This window comes from Oppia nitens, unplaced genomic scaffold (genome assembly GCF_028296485.1).
Source record: "Oppia nitens isolate AA-2021 unplaced genomic scaffold, nextdenovo-longstitch-racon4-pilon3 scaffold16_pilon_pilon_pilon, whole genome shotgun sequence".
In the NCBI taxonomy this organism is placed as follows: domain Eukaryota; kingdom Metazoa; phylum Arthropoda; class Arachnida; order Sarcoptiformes; family Oppiidae; genus Oppia; species Oppia nitens.
This window is the reverse complement of record NW_026533195.1, coordinates 1,339,638-1,363,357: the sequence shown is the minus strand read 5'-3', so window position 1 is coordinate 1,363,357 and position 23,720 is coordinate 1,339,638. Positions and strand designations below refer to the sequence as shown.

The 23,720-nt window shown below is 19.8% G+C and overlaps 3 protein-coding genes across 3 annotated transcripts; all 3 read right to left on the bottom strand.

Annotated features, from left to right (window-relative positions):
* Window positions 1-3,097: 3,097 nt before the first annotated feature.
* On the bottom strand, window positions 3,098-3,960 carry LOC128965144 (uncharacterized). Its single transcript, XM_054311799.1, has 2 exons — window positions 3,845-3,960; window positions 3,098-3,413 (listed from the first exon to the last, which is right to left on the bottom strand). Exons 1-2 carry the CDS (start codon window positions 3,936-3,938, stop codon window positions 3,205-3,207), a joined length of 303 nt encoding a protein of 100 aa, XP_054167774.1. The 5' UTR covers window positions 3,939-3,960; the 3' UTR covers window positions 3,098-3,204.
* Window positions 3,961-7,006: 3,046 nt separating this feature from the next.
* LOC128965147 (uncharacterized) lies at window positions 7,007-7,758 on the bottom strand. Its single transcript, XM_054311803.1, has 2 exons — window positions 7,644-7,758; window positions 7,007-7,297 (listed from the first exon to the last, which is right to left on the bottom strand). The coding sequence occupies exons 1-2, from the start codon at window positions 7,738-7,740 to the stop codon at window positions 7,089-7,091; spliced, it is 306 nt and encodes a 101-aa protein (XP_054167778.1). The 5' UTR covers window positions 7,741-7,758; the 3' UTR covers window positions 7,007-7,088.
* Window positions 7,759-11,786: 4,028 nt separating this feature from the next.
* Window positions 11,787-12,553, bottom strand: LOC128965149 (uncharacterized). The gene is made up of 2 exons (XM_054311805.1): window positions 12,439-12,553; window positions 11,787-12,020 (listed from the first exon to the last, which is right to left on the bottom strand). Exons 1-2 carry the CDS (start codon window positions 12,536-12,538, stop codon window positions 11,812-11,814), a joined length of 309 nt encoding a protein of 102 aa, XP_054167780.1. The 5' UTR covers window positions 12,539-12,553; the 3' UTR covers window positions 11,787-11,811.
* Between the last annotated feature and the right edge of the window lie 11,167 nt (window positions 12,554-23,720).

Sequence of the window (23,720 nt, the reverse complement as noted above, 5' to 3'; positions counted from 1 at the left end):
AACTAAAAAAAACTAAAAAAAAATATTTAATTAATTATATGTAACACATTTTTTTTTAAAAAAAATGAGATTAAAAATCTAAACTATTTTTATTATTATTATTATTACACAATAATAGATATATAAATAGACAGACAGATGACAGTTGTCTGATAGCAGCAACAGTCATAGGACCGGTAGCTAATAGTTTGGATAGTCATCAAAAAATTCAAGCACAGTCAGCATCATCGTCATCGTCATCGACATCATCATCAGCTATACTATCATCATATGTAGTGAATAATTGTAGTCATTGTTGGATTGGTGTCGACACTACCCTAACCACTAAAAATAGTTGTAATAATAATAATAATAATAATACTGATGTAATAGTAGTGATGACGGATGATGTCGTGTTTGTAGGTATGAGCCGACGTCAGACAACTACTACTACTACTACTACTGGCAGTCAATTAGTTGAATACGAGTTACTATTGCTTATAATATGTTTGATTATGACTTTCCTATGATATTATTATTATTATTATTATTATTATTATATGGATATAATCCTATGTTAACTATTATCATATATATATTGAATAGTTATTTTTAAGTAAAATATTTTTTTATTTAATAAAATTACAATATTATCATCAATATATATATATATTTAATTAAATAAATTCTAGTTATATTTTTTAAAAATTGTTTTTTTAAATTCATATTTTATTTAATTTTATTTTTTTTATTATTTAGAATTATTGTATTTTATTTGCAAGTTTTACTATAGTTTAGTTTAGAAATCATAATTTGTTAACTAATAGTTTTTTAAAAATATATATATATATTAATAGCATTAAGTATTTTTTAAAAAAATGTTTGTAAAAATGCCAATTTGTAAAAATGTTTGATCAATGAATGTATATATTTTTAAACATTATATATATATATAAAAAAATTTTTTTGTTAAAATAGTTTTAAAAAAATAAATTGAATGTTTTATTTTAATTATTAAAAAAGAAATTATTTTCATTTAATATACTGAAAAAAATAATAATAAAATAAAAGATTGAAAAAAAATTAATTAATTAATTATTAAGATATACATAATACAAAAATACAGTTTTTTATTTAAAAAAAATGATTAAATTGTTTTGAAAATTTAAATAATATTTAATAATATTTAATAATAATAATAATAACTTATATAATATTCAAAACAAAATAATAATATTTATTTAATTTTTGTTTTTGTTTTAAATTTAATTAACCATGTTAATTTACTAGTTGTTTAAATACAATATATCTATATATATATACACATATATATATATATATATATATATATATATATTATTGTGTTTAACATGAATCGTGTCCCATAGGGTTGGACTCCCGACACGGCTGGGGAGGCATACAAGTGGTCACATAGACTGCCGGTGAGTCCGGTTTCTGGCACTCGTATACCGTATTAGGTTGACATACACTGCCCTGCAGTACGTCAGCGGTAGTGGTGGCACGTGAGCCGCAAAACGTGCCCACGTGTTTCAGGCATCGACATTGCATTGCATTTATACCTATGAAAAAAAATATAAAACAAAATAATTTAATTTATCATTTATTTAAAAATTTATTACAATAATAATAAAAATATTATATTGTAATAAAATTTTTAAATATAAATATATATATTATAATAATATTGTTTAATTTAGTTTTATATAATATTTGTGTTAAAATTAAAATTAAATAATTTTTTAATTTAAAAAATAATAATAATAAAACAAATTAATAAAAATATATAAATGTTTACCTAAATTCAAATTAATCACTAAAATAATTATCAATAGTGAAGCAACAATTTTTTGCATATTTTTTTCAATAACAAATTAATAACTAAATTGTTGAAAAAAATAATAATTACTAAATAGTATTAACAATACTATAATTATTAAATTAAAATTATGTATTTTTTTATATACAGTACTTATATACAGTAGTTATAGTATGTATAATATGATTGATAAAAAAATTAATGAAATAAATTTTTATGCATTTCAAGTACTTGAAAAAAAAGTTTCCTATAAGTTATAGATAACTAATAATAATAGTAATAATAATAATAATAATAATTATAAATTGATAATATGTAATTACTGTATGTGAAATCAATTTATAATAATTTTCAAGATTATTATTTGAATTTCAATAAAAAATAAATCTATTTATTTTATTTGTTTGTTTGTTTATTAACTGATTATTATGAAATTAATTTAACATTTTTCAACAACAAAAAAATTACACACAATTAATAATGTTTAAGAAAAATAATAAACTTTAAATTTATTTTTTAATTAATTAATTTAGAAAATAGCGGAATAAATACAAAACAATTATACAAACAAAATATAGTCTAATATACAGGTTTTATAATTTTCTAAACATTTTATTTAAATGTAAATATTATTTACTATTATTATTATTATTATTATTATTATTTTTATGATGAACTAAAAATAATAATAATTTGTTTTGTTTTACATTTAAAATCATTAAAAATAAATCCTTTTATTAATTATGTGTTGCACTAAAAATATATAATTTATTAAATAAAATAAATTATATATAAACTTTTGTTTATTTAATTATTATATATTTAATTATTGATTGTGTTATTAATAATTATATATACATATTATATATATATTTAGTCCAATTTAATGATTATCAACAACAGTAACAAAATTCTTATAATTAAAAAACAAATTAAATAATACTAATTAAAAATATATCAAACAAATAAATAATGCTTAAAACTATTAGAAACTTTATTAACTTAAAAAATATTTGGAAAAGATCTATATAAAGAAACAATTAATAATTTTTGTTAAATATATAATAATTAAATTTAGCATGCTTATTTTTTAAAATTTAAAATTTTGATAATTTTAAAGTTGTTGTTGTTGTTGTTGTTGTTAAACAAATTAAATAATAAAAAAAAAATAAATAATGCTTAAAAATAATGAACTTTATTATATTGAAAAATTTTAGTACAAAAAATATATACTATATATATATATATTCTACAAATTCTTTTTTTAAATCTATATAAAGAAAACAATTTATAATTTTGTTAAATATATAATAATTAAATTTAGCATGCTAATTTTTTGTTATTTTTAATTTTGATAATTTTAAAGTGGTTGTTGTTGGTATTTTTAATTAGACAAATGCACAATGATCCATGCCTGTTTTATCATCTTGTATGCACTTGCCCGGGCACTTGGCCTTTAGTTCGGCCACTCCTTCACCGCCGGGACAAAAGTAAACGGCTTCCGGTTGACAATCGCCTAATAGTCTAGACATTTTGGTGTCGGTAATCAAGTTTCGGTGACCGCAAAATAGACCGTCAAAAAAATTGCACTTACAGTCTATTATAATAATAATAATAATAATAATTAATAATAATAATAATAATAATAATAATTAATAATAATAGTAATAATTAATAATAATAATAATAATTAATAATAATAATAATAATAATTAATAATAATAATAATAATTAATAATAATAATAATAATAATAATAATAATAATAATAATAATAATAATAATAATAATAATAATAATAATAATAATAATAATAATAATAATAATAATAATAATATATATATATATATATATGTATATTGTAAATAATTATTTATTTTATTGTTTAAACAAAAATTTTAGCTAGTATCTAATTGCATAAAGTATATATTTAATTTATCTAAATAAATGAAAAATTTATAATATCTTAATTAAAAAAATATATTATTGTCGAATTAAATTAAAATTAATTTTATATAAATAAATTTACCTGAATTAATTTTAGTATCATCATCAGTCCGTACCATTGCCACCATTGAAATCATCATCATCATCAAACTAACGGCTACAATAATTTTTGACATAATGTAAAAAATTTAGTTTATTTTATTTAAAATATAAAAGTTTTATATCTATTTAATTCTATTAAAATTAATAATAATAGTTAATTAATTTTTATTATTTATTTATTTTTTCAATTGAAAAATTTTTAGCTTTTATATAAAAAAAATTTTAATATCTTATTTATAAAAATCCTAAAAATTGAAATTCAATTGAAATTCAATTAAATTTATTTCATATATTTATCTATTAATAATTTGATTGGATAATTAAATTGTTTTTATCATTTTATATAACTTATATAGCGCTATATATATATATATATATTTGTATAGTAAATAAACCCCTACATAAAACTATAGTTATATATATGTGTGTATTTATATTGTTTGATAAGTTTATCACTTATAAAAATAATTGACATTACATGAAAATAATCATTTAAACTTTTTTTCAACATTTACATATTTGAATACTATTTGTTGTATGTCTATAAGGTCCAATTTTTAAAATAATAAAATAAATAATTTATGATAATGGCGCTTAAAAACTACTAAATAAGTAATTACACAATTTAACACTTTTTTCAATTGTAATTAATTATAAACAAAAATAATAAAAGTAATAATGATTTAATAAATATTTTTTTTGCTTTTTGAATTTTGTCTGATAATGTTTTATTGCTAATTTCAATCTTCATGTTATTTTAATAAGTAGATTATATTTATTTATTTAATTTCATATTTTTTTTAAATAATTATCTATTTCAATTTCAAAATTTTTGTAAATCTGTTAAAAAATACATTGAATTTCAAGTCGATAGATATAAATAATTATTAAAATTCAATTAATACTAATGTAATAATTTTTAAATAAAATTTTTAATTATCTATATCCTATTGATTTTGTAATAGAGAAAATTATTATAATATATTTATAAATTATACAATTGTTATTATAGATAATTTTAACCAATTATCTATAAATAACTATTTTATATATATTTTAATAAGTCTATAATATATATATATATATATATATATATATAGTACATGAATTATAATAATATTTTAAAATAATAAAATTACTTAATAATAAATTAAGTAATATACTGTATATAATTTATATTATTTAAATATATCTTACTTTTTCACAATTTCTCAAAAAACTTTATCCAAAACTTGGATTGACATACATATGTTTCGAGAGGTAACTCCTCTCTCATCAGTGTCACTGAGATTATGGCCGCTAAGACCTATCTCAACACTTGTTGTACTCTATGATGTAGTGCTGGATCGGGTGTTTGGCTCGAAATTAGTATCAATTAGTGATTTATTTGATATGTTTATTGTATGGGAAAGTTTAAAGTATTTTATTTACAGTATATTTTTAATGTAAATTATTAACAGATTTTAACTGTACATATAGTTTGCCATAGAACTAGCTCTCAGTATGAGAGCTAGTCTATGGCATTATTATTTGTTTTTTAAAAAACATAAGTATTGATTAGGGATAGTATTTGTATGAATTTGATCATTCATTAAATTAAATTTTTTATATTTGTTTTGTTCTATATTCCAATTTTCTAAAAATCTACGTGAATAATAATTAGTTTCACTATATATAATACTTGCATTTGAAAAATTTACATCATGTTTTGTATGAAAACAATGGTCAGCAATATTAGATTTATATGAATCACATACTAATGCTTTTTTATGTTCTCCTAATCTAATACCTAATTTACGTTTTGTATTGCCTACATATACTGATTTACATAATTCACAATTAACATTATAAACTACACCGTATTTATTAAATTTTGATTGACTATATCTATTATGTAATATATTTTTAATATTGTAACCTCTTTTATATACTGTATTTATGTTGTATTTTTTAAATAAATGTTTAATTTTTTGACTTATGCCTTTGTAATAGGGTATAGTAATTACATTATTAATATCAAAGTTATTAGATTTTATTTTATTTTTATTATTTTTTTGTTCATTTATCAGATTAAATATTAATGATTTAGGGTAATTATTAATTAATAAAATATCTGTAATGTATTGTAGCTCTTTATCTAAATATATATTATTACTACAATGAGTAAAAGCTCTATAAATTAAACTTTTAATTACTGATAATTTATATTCTTTAGCATGGTGTGAATTAAAATTTAAATATCTATTTGAATTAGTATTTTTTCTATATACTGTAGTATTAATTTTATTTTGATTTTTAATTATTAATACTATGGCAAACTCCAGTTCCATAAATCCAGTTCTATGGCAAACTATATGTACAGTTAAAATCTGTAAATAATTTACATTAAAAATATACTGTAAATAAAATACTTTAAACTTTCCCATACAATAAACATATCAAATAAATCACTAATTGATACTAATTTCGAGCCAAACACCCGATCCAGCACTACATCATAGAGTACAACAAGTGTTGAGATAGGTCTTAGCGGCCATAATCTCAGTGACACTGATGAGAGAGGAGTTACCTCTCGAAACATATGTATGTCAATCCAAGTTTTGGATAAAGTTTTTTGAGAAATTGTGAAAAAGTAAGAAATATTTAAATAATTAAAATGTGTTCTCAAAATAAAATCACTTTAAATAATTTATATTAATTAATCAATTTAGAAAATAGGAAAAAAATATTTTTAAAAAAATTTGCAAACAAAATATAGTCTAATATACAGGTATTATAATTTAAAAAACATTTTATTTAAATGTAAATATTTGTTTACAATTATTTTTTAAAGAACTAAAAAAATAATTTTTAATAGTGCTTTAAATTAAAATATTATTATTAAAAAAAATATTAATAACTTTTTGTTTATTTATTAACTACATAATTAATAATATTTTAATAATTTAATTATTATCAATTAACAGCATAAAAAATTGTTAATGTAAAAACAATTTTTTTAAAAAAAAAATATGATACAAATAAATAATGCTTAAAAATAATAAACTTTATTAAATTATAAATTTCAGAAAAATAACAAATTAAAAAAAATATAATTAGCATAATGCAATAATTATATAGATATATATATACTGTATATATTTTAAAAATTTTATATACTAAGCATGGTAATTTTTTTATGTTATTTTTATTTTATAATTAGGTTAGTTGGGTTGTTATTTTAATTAGACAAATGCACAATGATCCATGCCTGTTTTATCATCTAGTATACACTGGCCCGGGCACCGGGACTTTAGTTCGGCCACTCCTTCACCGCCGGGACAAAAGTAAACGGAATCCTTTTCACAATTGCCTATTAGTCTCGACTGTTTGGTATCGCTAATCAAGTTTCGGGAACCGCAAAATAATCCATCAAAAAAATTGCACTTACAGTCTATTATTAGAATAGTTAGTTAGTTAATAATAATTTATTAATATTAATTATTAATAATTATTTATAATAATTTTTAATAATTTATAATAATATATATAATTATTATAATAATAATTAATATTAATTAATAATTTTTAATATTAATTAATAAATTATAATATTAACTGCTAATAATTACTAATTATTAATATTAACTACTAATAATTAATTATTATTAATATTAACTACTAATAATTACTAATTATTAATATTAACTACTAATAATTAATAATAAGAAGAATAATATTTAAAAAAAAAATATTGAATTAAATTATAATTTTTTATATAAATAAATAAATAAATTTACCAGCATTAATTTTAGTATCATCATCATCAGTGCGTACCATTGCCACCATTGAAATCATCATCATCATCAAACTAACGGCTACAATAATTTTTGACATGCTGTAAAAATTTTAGTTTATTTTATTTAAAAATATATTTTTTTTTWTAATGAAATTTATTATAATTAATAATAGTAGTTAATTGATTTTATTTAATTATTAAAAAAATCTTTAGCTTTTATATAAATTTTTTTTAATATCTTATTTATAAAAATCCTATAAAATTGAAATTCAATAAAAATTATTTCATATATTTATCTATTAACAATTTGATTGGATAATTAAATTGTTTTTATCATTTTATATATCACATATAGCGCTATATACACATATATGTATGTATGTATAGTTAAAAAACCACTGCAATAACTATAGTTGTTATTTTAATAAGTAGTTTATATTTATTTATTAAATTTCATAATTTTTTTTTATAATAATTATCTACTACAATTTATCATTCATTAATTATTATGTATATATATATATTGTTAAATTATTTAGTAAATAATTTAATTTCAAAATTATTATAAATCTGTTAAAAAATACATTGAATTTCAAGTCGATAGATATAAATATTTATCTATAAAAAATAATAAATGCTAAATAATTATTATAAATCCAATTAATACTAATGTAATAATTTTTTGTTTGTTAATAAAATTTTAATTATCTATATCCTATTGATTTTGTAATAGTGGAAATTATTATAGTATATTTATAAATTAAACAATTGTAATTTATAGATAATTTTAATAAATTATCTATAAATGACTATTAAATATTTTAATCAGTCTATGTTTTATATATAATTTATATACAGTATATGAATAATAATAGTATATATTAAAATAATAAAATTACTTAATATTAAAATTAAGTAATATATTGTAATATAATTTATTAGATATAATATTTTTTTTAAAAGCTAATTATAGTATTTGATAACAATTTTTATTTTTTTAATAGTTATTATTATGAGATTATTATTTAATATTATTAAATGTCAAATTATTAATTAATTATTTTTAAAAAAATAAATAAATTTATAGTTTAGTTTTACTAAATTATTATAATAAATAAATAATTGACACAATATTAATTATGCTCTTTTTAAAAAATTATTAAATTTTAATAATTAATTAATTAATTTTAATGAAAAACAACAACAACAAAAACAGATAATTTAAATAATAATTTTTTTATTAGTACACAATTGATACATAAATTTTCATATTACTAAAAAAATTTATATTATATTTAATAATATGAATTAATTAATTAATTAATCAAATAATAATAATAATAAAATAGATTTTAGCATGCTAATTTTTTTWWAAATTTAAACAACAAATGGACAATGATCATTGCCTGATTTGCCATCGCTTTCGCATATGTCAGAGCACCGGGATTTCAGTATAGCCTTAACATGACTACCGCCGGGACAGTAGTAAACAGATTTTGGTTCGCAATCGCCTAACAGTCTCGACTGTTTGGTGTCGACATCCGATTGACGATAACCGCAAAAGTTTCCCTCATAGTAGTTGCACATACAGGCTATTGGGAACATACATACAGTACACATCAAACAAAATGGATAATTATAATAACAATATATATATATATATTTATATATATATTATGTAATAAAATTAATGTATAATAGTATATAATAATCATTTAATTATATATATTTTTTAATTACAATAATTGACAAAATAAAATAAATAATGAATAATTAATTAATTAAGTATCTATAGGAAATTAATTATAGTTAATTATAGTTAATTAAATTATAATTTTTATATTAATTAATTAATTATAAATTAATTAACAATAAGCTAATTAAAATAAATAATAATAATAATAATAATAATAAATAAGTAATTAATCTTTTATAAATAAAAAATTATTATAAATAATAATAATATCAATAATTTTTAATTTTTAATAAGTTACCATCGTTAGTTTTGTCATCAGTCCATACCATTGCCACCATTGAAATGGTCAACAACATAACGGCACCAAAAATTTTTGACATATTATTTTAGTAATTGGTTTGTTATTTTATTTTTCAAAAAAAAAATAATATAAATAAATAATAACTAACTAATAAAATTGAATTATTATTTGATTTTAATTTTTAAAATTTTTTTTAATGTAGCTGATATATATATACTAAAAAAAATTAATAAAAATTCATATCAATTTTAAATCCTATAATAATTAATATTTTGAACTTTAATTTAATTGTTTTTTTTCTATTAATTATATATTATTATTATTATCTATTATTAATTTAAGTGCATATTTATGAAAAAATTGTTATCAATTTCAAATATATATATATATAATATCTTAAGTGTATTTAATGTTTATCTAATTTCAATATAAATTTTAATAAAACAATCAAAAATAAAAATCTGCATTTCATTACTTTTATCAAATATAAAGTTTTTAAAAAATTATTTTTATTTTTAATAAATAATTTTATATCAATTTAAAATGCAATACCATAGAGAAAATAAAAATTAATAATACATTTTTTTGTTAGTTTATTTATCAAAAAAAAAACTATTTTTAAAATTATTATTGTTGTTAAATTTCATGCAATATATAGATTATTTTATCAATTTCACTTTTATATTGTTTTTTTTAAATAAAAAAAACTTTGCGGTATATATTATTGATAAAAATTAAGTTAACAAATATATATATATATATAAACTTATATAAAGTAGTTATTTAAATGAAAAAATATAATAATAATCTTAATAAAAAAATTTTCTATTTTTATTTATTTGTTATTTATTTATTTAATTTTTAGCTTTTATTATAATTATTTTTTTTAATCATATATATAAATATATAAAGTTATATAAAGTAGTTATTTAAATGAAAAAATATAAATTAAAAAAAATATAATAATAAACATACTAAAATAATTTTCTTTAATTTTTTTATTTGTTATTTATTTATTTAATTTTTAGCTTTTAGTATAATTATTTTTTTTAATCATATATATATAATTAAGTAAAATCAATAACAATGATCTAGGGTCTTTTGATTAGCTAATCGTCTAGACATTTATCCAGACATTTGATTATACCCTTAACATCCATAGCCGGGACAGTAGTAGTAGTAGTATACCAGACACTGGGGGGTGGGGGTGGGGATGGGTGTTGTTGTTGGTGTCGACACCCGATTGTGTTATAATATAACTGCAAATGTTTTCCCTTATAATAGTAAAATTTAAAAAGAAAAAACAATTTATAATTATAGTAAACAAATATTATTATTATTATTATATCTGTTTTTAATTTTGAAAATCAATTAAAATATTAATATCAAAAAAATGTGCAAAAAAATAATAATAATAATAAAATATTGTTATAAAAAAATTGCATATATATATTTAAGTTTTGACATAATTATTTATTTTTTATTATATATATATATATATATATATTGTAGTAACAAAATTTTTAAAAATTATAATCAAATTATTTATAGTAATTTTTTTTAACTAGCAGTTTTTTTAGTTGCATTACAATTATCACCAATTTTTTTTAATAATAGTTATCAAGATAACAATTATTTTTAATATAGTAATTAATTTCTTAACCAAAATCAAATAAAATTATAAATTTATTTAGCTTTTTTTTAAAAAAAACTAATTTTACAATTTAAAACAAAAAATCCTTTTTAGCATTTATACCTAAACTTATCATGATACAGTATGATTAATTAAGTAACTAGGTTATGCTAACAAAAAAAAAATAAATATTAATATAGATAGCTAATAGTAATGAAATAGTTTATATTTTTATTTAAAAAAATAAAATTAAAAAAATAATGATGCTTAATAAGATTAAAGTTTATTTATTTAATTAAACAACAACAATTACAAAAAAAATATTATTTTTTTTGAAATAATATTATACATTAATATTGTAATATTAATATATATATATATATATATATATATACTGTATCTGATAATACATTAATAATTAAAAAAAAAATTATCTTTTTTTTAAAAAAAAATTGTAAAAATAATAACATAATAAGTTTTAGCATGCTTAAAATTGATTATTATTATTTGTTGTTGTTGTTATTGTTGTCCATTTACGTTTAGACAAATGGACAATGATCATTTCCAGATATGCCATCGCTTAGGCATTTATCGGAGCACCGGGACTTTAGTACGGCAACAACATTACCGCCGGGACAGTAGTAGACTGTCTGCTGTTCACAGTTGCCTAACAGTCTAGCGGTAATAGGGCTGGTATCCAAATTGCGGTAACCGCAAAAATGTCCCTCATAGAAATTGCATGTACAAACTTGAAAAAATAAATAAATTAAAATTAATTTAAAATCAAAATAAATTTTTATGAAAAAATAAAATTATTACTTTATAAAATTAAAATACTAAAATTTATACACATAGAAAAATTTATTATTAGAATATTAATTGTCTACTATAAATATATATATATTATTTGATAAAAATCTAATAAAAATAATTAATATATAAATTAAAATTAACTTGAAAATAAAAAATTATTTTTTAAAAAAATTAGAAATTAAAAAAAAATAATAATAAAATATCAATAAATAGTATTATTAGAATATTAATATACGATATATCTATATATATATATATATATATATATATATATATATATACTAAATAAAATTATTAGCTAATATATATTTTTGATAGTTGCAAAATTTTACATAAATAATAATAATTTTTACCAGGGTCAATAGCAGCAGTATTGTCACCATGTTCATTAGTCCATACCATTGCCACCATTAAAATAGCCATCAAAATTACGGTCACAAAAATTTTTGACATATTGTTAATTTGATTTATTTTTTAAATTTAAAAACAAAATTTAATAATCAAAAATTAAATGTTTATTTATTTTATTTTTAGCAAAATTATTTATTATAATAATTTTATTAATTATTTTTCTATTAAAAAATCCTTTAGCTTTTATACAAATAAAATTTTAAAAAAATAATTATAATAAACAAATTCATATCAGATTTAATCTTTTAATTTTATTATTGAAATTTAATTCATATATATATATATATATATATATATAAAGTATATCTTATATATTAATTTGTTTTTCATATTTAAAACTTTATTATCTATGTGTCTATTATTTATTTATTTTTTTAATAATTATTTTTGTCTACAATAATAATATTTAAGTGTTTTGTTTATTTAATATACAATTATTACAATTATTATTATTATTATTATAAGCAATATAAATATCAATTTAAATTCAATTATATAATAATCATTATGTAAATAAAATAAATAAATTTATTTTATTTTTATATAAGAAAAACATTATATAACTATAATCTATAATATCTATTAATAGTATTGTTTTTATACAAAAAATAAAAAATAAATAATAAAATTCATATCATTATTTAATCCCTAAATTTTATTATTGAAATATTATATTTTTTTTGATAATTAAAACTTTAGTATCAATATATATACTGTATATACTGTATATACTGTATATATAAATTATTTATATTGTACAAAAAAAATTATATTGAAGTGTTTTGTTGTAGCACTCCAAGAGAACTCCGAAGAGATCTCCGAAGAGAACTGAGAACTGATCTCAGAAGAGAACCCACTTTGGTGTCTGAAAGACACCTCTATTTATACTAAAGTGTACGTGAGAAATAATCAGGTCGTATTGAGTCAGCTTTAATCCCTGGGCGTAAACTATTCATTTTTCTGTATAACATTTCAATACATTATTTTAACTGTGAAATACAGAGTAAAAATAAAATAAAACTTTGCTTAAAAGTAGGAGTTTACTACTCACTGTTCTGTATAACATTTCAATGCATTATTTTAACAGTGAAATACTAAATAAAAATAAAATAAAACTTTGATTAAAAGTAGGTGTTTACTATTCACTTTTCTGTATAACACTTAAATGCATTTTTAAAAGTGAATTCTAGATTTTAGTATTAAGCAAACCTTGGTTTGCAAATATAATTATTTAAATAAAAATAAAACTATATATTAAATATATATATATATATATATATATAAAAATATTTTGTATTGAAATAATTATAGCCTTAAACACCAATCAGTATAGCATTGAAATGGCAGTGACTACCTATAACAATATATATTACAATATACATACAATATATATATATTAATTAAAAATTATTTAAATTATAATTTATTTATTACACAAACTATTGTATATATAATTATCTCTCTCTCTCTCTTTCTCTCTCTCTCTCTCTCTCTCTCTCTCTCTCTCTCTCTCTCTCTCTGTATGTAATCATTAACTTTTGATTTAATATATATTAATATATTTTAAACCAATARTTTGTTTCAATTAATTACTAACTAACTAACTATCCGWTAGCTGTTTGTTTGTATTGTTTGTTAGTAGCAGTAGTTGTCGACATCATTACTACAGCTGCCGGTGCTGTCATCGGTGTCGGTGTTGTCGCCGATAGCGATGASGACAGCGATCTATCCCGGCGTCGACGTCGACGGTGTTGTTGTTGTTGTTGTTGGTGTTGTTGTCCTCCTCTTTGACAAACATCGTAGACATCATCACTACCTGTCCAAGTCATACAACTTTGTTGACCATATACTGTATGATGACGAGCACCGGTAGTCAATCTACTATTAGTAGTAGACTGATCTACCGGTGCCGCTGTTTCCTCGATCACTGCACCAGTACTTAGCAAATCAATTGACAATGTCTTCATTAGTCGACTTTTTTGGCGTTTAAATGCTTTACTATTTTTTATATGATTTAAAAATATATATATAATTAAATTAATTATTAAAAAAAACTTTTTTTTTAGGTATTACCTCAAACTTGTAGCCTTAAGCCAACTACTTGTAGTATTTACTGTCTTATGTTTAACATTACTATTATTATTATTATAGGGCTTATCATAACTAGTATTATCTATTAGTGAATCCCTTGAACTACCGTTTCCTAACTGTCCACTAGTAGTATAACAATCATCGCCACCACCACTAGCACCAGTAGTAGTAGTACTACTACTATAACAACCACTACCACTGCCACCACCAGTGCTGTCCAACAACATTAGCCTGTGTTGACTGTCCCTTAGCTGACTGTCCAGCGACTGATATCTGCGATTCAATGTTTCCAATTCAAGCCGTTTATCGGCTAACTGTCCGCTAAGCCGATCGATGTCTATCTGTTTGATCTCCAACTGTAGTGAATGTTAAACAAAAAAAAAAGTCGATTTAATCTGAAATAAAGATATTTTCATCATTTTTTTTTTTAAAAAAAGTAATTGATTTAAATAAAACAAAATTTTATTGTATTTTTCATCGAGATTACAAAATTTATAATAATAATAATCATTTAAAAAAAAATCATATCAAAAATATTAGAAAATTTTTTATTTTGTTGTTAATTAGCAACTAAAATGTTATAATTGACGGAAAATTAAACTTATAATAATAATAATATTAATATTGGCTTATAAAACAATACATATATTTATAATAATAATAATAATAATCAGCAAATATAATAATCTTATTATTTTTTTCTATAGCATTCAATAGGATTTAAGCTTTCATCACTTGTGTGCATATCTATTGGTGTGAATCGGGTTTCATTWGGACTACCACTGCCAACACTATGGGCTGCTGGCAGTGCCGATGAAGTGTCGGCTACTAATAATGAGCCGTTTGTTATGAGACTGTTGGACACCTTTTTAGATAACTGTCCAAATTTCTCGTTCAATTGATTGAAACGGAAGTTATTGTTTTCAAACAATTTCTCCACTCTTGCAATCCGTTTAGTCATATGTTTCAAACATACAGTTTGATCGGTATCGCCGCCGCCGCCATCACCACCGCTACAGTTGTTTTCGTGACCGTAGGCACCGATTTCGGCGTCACAATWCATACAGTGCTGTTTKGGCCGGTAATCGCAAAYCAAYGMGTGATCGCTAAKGACTAWCTCAATGGTACCGACAAAAGTACATCCTCTCTCATAATAYAGACATTTRACTGACAAATCATTYAATAATTKCATTATAATCGATGGCAACACCGAAAAGTACGGTTCAGTCAACTGTTGTCGRCATTTGGGACACGAAATGGTTGCCACTGTTGTTGGCGATACCGGCGCCGCCGCTTCCGCCGACCCTTGAATTGGTAKCGGATTTTGTTCGCTAACTTTAATTGTTTGTTGCCATTGTTTATGGCAGTCAATACCGGAGCCCAACACTCGTAACAAATCTTAGATAGACAACAGTTAACCATTGCAACACCAKTTGATGGTCGGATCAGWTTACCRCAACCGTAGACATTGCATAYRAYTAATGACAAATTATTGACATCAATGGCGCTAACTATGTTTGCTTTGGTTAAGCGATTCCCGATTGTTGTTGTTGTTGTCGATAATAATGATAAAGACATGTCTATTATAATTAWAAATTTTTTRATTAGATATAATCACACCAAACAAACAAACAAAATAATTAATTGAATTTGAATAAAAAAAATTTTTTTTAATTAAATATTAAGTCACACGTTTGTATTCAAACTAATTTTGTGATGACTTGTATGTAACTTATGACTAGTTTTTTTTATGACTAATAAATAATTTTTTTTTGTATTAGTAATGAGTTTTAATTAAAAAAAAAATTTAATAGAAATTTTATAGAAAATTCTAGATATTTTTTTCAACATTATAAACTATGTGTATATAAAAAAAATTAATTAGTTTTAATTAATAAAATAATTATATTCAGGCACATAATTTATATACTAATACATGTACACTTATTATATACAGTATATATATATTATACATATATATATAGTATAGGTATATACAGTATATATATATTATACATATATATATAGTATAAGTATATACAGTATAAGTTGATGTTTTTTTGAAAAAATTAAATAATTATTAGAATTTTTTTTAATATATATAAAATAAAATATAAACTTAATTTTTATATACCATTAAATTGTTGTCKTTTTTGTAGTTGTAGTTTAATTTGATGTTTGTTGAGCACAGTTAGCATATTAGTTATGGCCAATGATGGTTTGCGTAACTGTTGGACAGTTAGCGGCCGTCTATCCAATGGACACCTACTTATATGTCCAACACTACTACTACTACTACTACTACTACCGGCGCCGGTATTGTTAAGCCATTGTTCAATACAACGGCGACAATACAGTCGGCGACAGCACTGAGTAACTACCGGTTCGGTGACCACTGCCAGACATATACCGCATGTCAGGTCACTAATCAAGTCGGCTATCGGTAGTGTATTAGTATTGTTGACCAATGATAACGACGACGACGACAGCGACCATATCGGTAAACGTACAATACTTTTACCTTTTAGTTTGTTGTTGTTTTCGGCCGACATTTAGTGGTCAACGAAAACAATATAATTAAAAAATATATATTATTTTACTATAAAATAATTTATTTGAAAATTTATATTTTTTAAACCAATTTTTTTTCTTAAATAAGTTTTTCTAGATTTTATGAWTTATTTTTTTTGTTTAATTTTCAACAATATATTTATATAAACTATTTATATACAGGTATTTTGTATTAAAATTTTATGATATGTCTATCAATTTATTATTATTATTATTATTATTATTGGTCTATAAATTTCTAAAAGTAATAATTCAATTGGTTATCGATATGTTTAAAATTAGGGATTAAAATATTATAAAATTAGAAATTTTTAACTAAAATAAATTAGATTAAAATATTCTGTGATAATAATAATATAAACTGTTATTAGTGTTAATACAGTGTAAAATACAGTAACTTATACTGTATATACAAATATTATAATATTAATACAGTATTAATACAGTATATTGGTATTTTTAAATTTTTTTTATCTAGTTTATTTATATTATTATATTATAAATAAATAAATACCTTGTTATAAATTTGTTGAAAATAAGATAATACTTTATAGTACAGTATCCTTGTTTTAGTTAGTTTATATTATTGATAAAATATTAGTTTTTATAAAATCAATAACAACAACAATATAAGTAAACTATTTATATAAATCCCGGAAAAAAATATATATTAAATAAATAATTTAAAATTTATTAATTTATTTTTATTATTATTAAAATAGWTTATTACGATTATATATAAATTATTTATTAATATCAAAAATACAGTCAAATTGAATWAATTTTATATTAAATTAAAAATCATTTTTTTATATATTAATTAATTAAATTTTAATTTTATAAAAAAAWTTCTACTAAAATTCAATTTTAATTTAAAATATAAACTTAAAAAATAATTGAATTATAATTTAACTCAATTTAATTTAATTTAAACTATTGTATACTTAATTACTCTCTCTCTCTCTCTCTCTCTCTCTCTCTCTCTCTCTCTCTCTCTCTCTCTCTCTCTCTCTCTCTCTCTCTCTCTCTCTCTCTCTCTCTCTCTCTCTCTCTCACTCTCTCTGTATGTAATCATTAACTTTTGATTTAATATATATTTATATATTTTAACCAATAGTTTGTTGGTTTTACTAACTAATAATAATTATAATTGTAATAACTAATAACAATAACTAATAATAAATATAAACTAATAACAATTGTTTTACTAACTAACTAACTATCGGACTGTTTGTTTGTATTGCTTGTATTGAGTCTCAACTGATCCTCCAATCGTCGTGTATTAGTAGCAGTAGTTGTCGACATCATTACTACCGGTGCTGTCATCGATGTCGGTGTTGTTAGTGTTGCCGATAGTGATGACGACAACGATCTATCCCGTCGTCGACGTCGACGGTGTTGTTGTTGTTGGTGTTGTTGTCCTCCTCTTTGACAAACATCATAGACATCATCACTGCCTGTCCAAGTCATACAACTTTGTTGGCCATATACTGTATGATAAGGACCGGTAGTCAATCTACTATTATTAGTCGATTGATTAGTAGTAGACTTATCTACCGGTGCCGCTGTAACCGCTGTTTCCTCAATCACTGCACCAGTACTTAGCAAATCAATTGACAATGACTTCATTAGTCGACTTTTTTGACGTTTAAATGCTTTACTATTTTTTTAAATGAATTATTTTTAAAAAAATTAATTAATTATTAAATTAGAAAAACAATTATAACTTTTTTTAGGTATTACCTCAAACTTGTAGCCTTAAGCCAACTACTTGTCGTAGTGTTTACTGTCTTATGTTTAACATTATTATTATTATAGGGCTTATCATAACCAGTATTACTATCTATTAGTGAATCCCTTGAACTACCGTTTCCTAACTGTCCACTAGTAGTATAACAATCATCGCCAGCACCACCAGTAGTACTACTACTATAACAACCAGTGACACCAGTGCTGTCCAACAACATTAGCCTGTGTTGACTGTCCCTTAGCTGACTGTCCAGCGACTGATATCTGCGATTCAATGTTTCCAATTCAAGCCGTTTATCGGCTAACTGTCCGCTAAGCCGATCGATGTCTATCTGTTTGATCTCTAACTGTAGTGATTGTTGTTGTCCTCTAATAGTCATTGATTTGATAAACGAGTCGTTCATCTCTTTCTATAAATTTTTTTTTTTATTAATTGTATTTTTTTTAATTATTTATTAATTATTTTTTGTTTGTTTGAGGCTTACATTTGCCGACAATTGTTGCGATAGTTTTCTCAAACTAGTGTTAACATCAAACAACTTGTCTCTCAAATGTTTTATAACAACTTTTAGCAATTTGTTTTCAATCTGTTAATTAAAAAAATAAAAAAATAAATAAAATTTTAAAAATAAAATAATTATAATTTTTTAAAAATTATTTTTAATATTATAAAAAAATGAATATAACTTAATATAAACCTAAGCTAATAATAATAATAATTATTATATTAATCTAATCTATACTTACATAATGTGGAAATTCATTATTATTATTATTATTGATATTATTATTATTAGTATTTAAATTATTTTTATTAATTATAATATTATCACTATTATTATTATTATTATTATTATTTAGATTATTATTATCAATAATATTTAGATCATCAATTAGTTTAGTATCATTAAGATAATCATTATTATTATTATTCAAACTTAATAATAGTTTATCAGTAAATTTATCTAAAAAATTTCTATCTAATAGATAATCTGTAATTAATTTAGCTGGATCACAATTTGCTGATAATAATAATTTATTAATTTGATTATTATTATTATTATTATTATTATTAGATATACTAGTAGTATCAGATAAGCTAGGTTCATTGATTATTGAACTGTTAGTACTACTACTACTACTACTAGCAGTAGCAGCACCTGTATGTTGTTGTTGTTGTTGTTGAGCACCTGTATTATCTGATTGTAATAAATGATCATTATCATTTTGATTATTATTATTTTCAACTAGTAATTGATTGTTGTCTACTACTAATGTTGTTAAAACATTACTACTATCGGAATAAAATGGTGAAAATTTATTATTATTTTTTAATTTGTAGTTGGTCAATTTTCTAGTTGTACTAGGTGATGATGATGATGATGATGCCAATTGATTATTATTATTATTATTATTATTATGATAAGCTTGGCACCGGGATGAGTGTATATCCAATGAACGAGTAGTAGTAGCAGTATTACTATTAACTAATTTGAAATAAAAAACAATAATTAATTAATTAATTTATAATAATAATTTTTTTAAAAATAATAATAATAATAATAATAAATACAACAACAAAAAATAATTTAATTAGTATAATATTTTTCTATACTAATAGTATTAATAATTATTTATATATATATATATATATATATATATATATAAATAATTACTATAAAGTTTATAATAAATTTTATTAATTTGATTTATATAATAATAATAAAAAAAAATTATCCAGTACTATTACTATTAGCAATATATTTTTAATAACTATAAAAAAAATAACTAAATAATAATACAGTTTATTAATCATATACTGTATATGACTAAAATTGAGAGCATTTAAAAATTATTTTTAAAAAAATAATATATTATATAATATTTTACAACACAGAAAAATAAAATAAAAATTAATTATTATTTTTTTAAAAATTAATTATTATTATTTTTTWAAAAATTAATTATTATTATTTTTTTAAAAATAATTTAACTAACCTTGTTGATGTTGTTGTTGTTTGTTTAACTCCATATAGGAACTGGCCCGGCTTATATAACCAAAATAATTGATTTTATTATTATTTTGTTGTTGACCTACCTGGCCATTTTTGGTGGTAGTGGTAGTAGCTATTGCAATTTTTGACGTTGAATAGTGTCTGGATAGATTTAAAGTTGATTGATGATGTCGATGCTGCCTGGTGCTACAGGTGCTGTTAGTTGCTAATAATTTTTGACCATGATCATTTTTTGTTGTTGTTGTTGTCGATGATGATGATGTTGTTGTTGAACAACAACTAAATTGTTGTTTTTTATTATTATATAAACTTTGGGTACTTTTTGCATAATACCCGAGTCGTGTCAAATTATTGCCAGTAGTAGTAGTAGTAGTAGTAGTATTGGGCACCGGTATCATAGATTTTGTTGGGACTATTAAATTATTTATAAAAAAAAATAAATATAATAATAAATAATAATAATTATTATTTTTTTCTATTACTTACATTTAGCTTTATCATTGGCCATATTATATAATTATTAGCTATTTATTATTAGTTTAGTAATAAATAATTTAATTAATAAAAATTACACTAGATCAAATATTTTAAATATCAYATATATATATATATATATATATATAAGTTTTTTACAATATATTAAACATCTCAACATTTATATATTTCACTATTGAAATAAACTAATCATTAAATATATATAAATATATAATATTTATATTAAAATATTATATTTTGCAATATATTTGACACTATTTTTTTGCTTCAATGGTTTCTACAACAAAAAAAAAACATGTTTCAAAATATGCCTACACTTTTGCACACAAATGTAATATATTTATTAAACTTTTTTTATATATATATATATATATATATATATATATTATTTATATATGAATATATATATATGAAAATATAACACAAAAAACAATAGATAAATAACATTAGTCACCCAAACATTATATATATATACACACCAATTAAATGATTGTATGATTTTAATTAAATAGTATACAAATATGTATTATTATTATTATTATAAATAAAAAAAATTTAAGTATACATGACTAACGTGATAATTGACTGCTAAATATGTAGAGAAAAAATATTTTTACTTTTCAAAAAATATTTTTAATTTTTTTTTTGTTAAATTGTTAAAACAATTACAACAAAATATTTTCATTTAAAAAAACAACAATACACAACACAATGAATAATTTGGTGCATTTAAATAAAAAATTAATATACAGTATATATATATATATATGTAACATAAATATGTATATTATATATTTATTTTAAATTATACAATAATAATAATAATAATAATTGTTGAAAAATATTTGTTAACAAAAAACAGTTTTGAATAGAAAATAAAGGGATGATAAACAATATACAGTATATATATATATATATATATATATATATAATATATACTTATTGCACACTAATATGTATATATATAATGAATTTACTACTAATTATGTATTTTGTTTTGAAAAACATTGCTATTGTTTTTTTTGGGCGATATTTACAATAAACTGTTTATTACAGGTATATATAAATACCTAATAAATAGGTTATAATGTAATATACAGTATATACCGGTATATACTGTATATATATATATGTTATACTGTAATAATAATAATAATTTTTTTCTACATATAATTAAGTGTGCGTTAAACTTGAATAAATAGTTAATTGTTTTTATTGTTATTATGATTATTATACTAATTATTTATATTTTTGTAGTTAATAATATAACATGCAATATATAGAAATAATAATAATAATAATAACAATTATAATTAATTATACAAATATGTCTTTAATAACAATAAYAGTCATAATAATATTTTTTAGTATTATTATTATTATTATTATTATTATTATTATATTTATTATTAATTTAACAAAATATTAATAATAATAGTAATAATAATCAATAAAAATCTTAATAATCAACAATTAGTCTCAATTAATAAATTATTTGTGTTTCAAATATTTATTAAAGCATAAAATTTTTATTACAAAATATTACATTATTATAAAAAAAAATTGTTTAAATTATTTTTTAAAAACATTTATTTAATTTATTGATATATAATTTTTATTAATAGTTTATTTTTATTTTTTATTTAAATATTTTTTTTAAAATTTTGTTTCTTAAATTAATAAACTATTATTTTTAGTAAATTGATAGACAATTAATGCAAAAAAAACATATATTAGATTTTAATCATTTACATTTTTTTGATTATAAATAATAATAATAATTAATATTTATTTAAATTATTATTTAAATTAATTTTCTTGTTTTTGTTTAATTGTTGTTTTAAACATATCTTGTTTTTTGTAGTCTATATCCAAAAAAAACAAACAAAAATAAATTATAAATAAATTATATTAAAAAAGTAATGAATATTTATTAAAAACAAATTATTATTATCCATAAATGTATATTACTGTATATATAAAAATTTTTATATACACATATAAGTCTATATGACTAACTGTTTTTAAATATTATTTTTTTAATATATATATATATTTATATAAACTTTACATACCTGTGCCCATGTTTACCATATTTATTACTGGCATAAAAATTTTCCCTATAATTACGTTTCCACCATTTTAATTTTTGACCAGTACATTGTTGATGGTCAATTATTATAATTATCAATAAAATGTAGCTAGCTAATAATATTAATAAATTGATAATTTTCTGATAACTCATATTGTATTTCAGTAAAAATTAATTAATTAATTAAAACATAAACTTTTATACAAAAAAT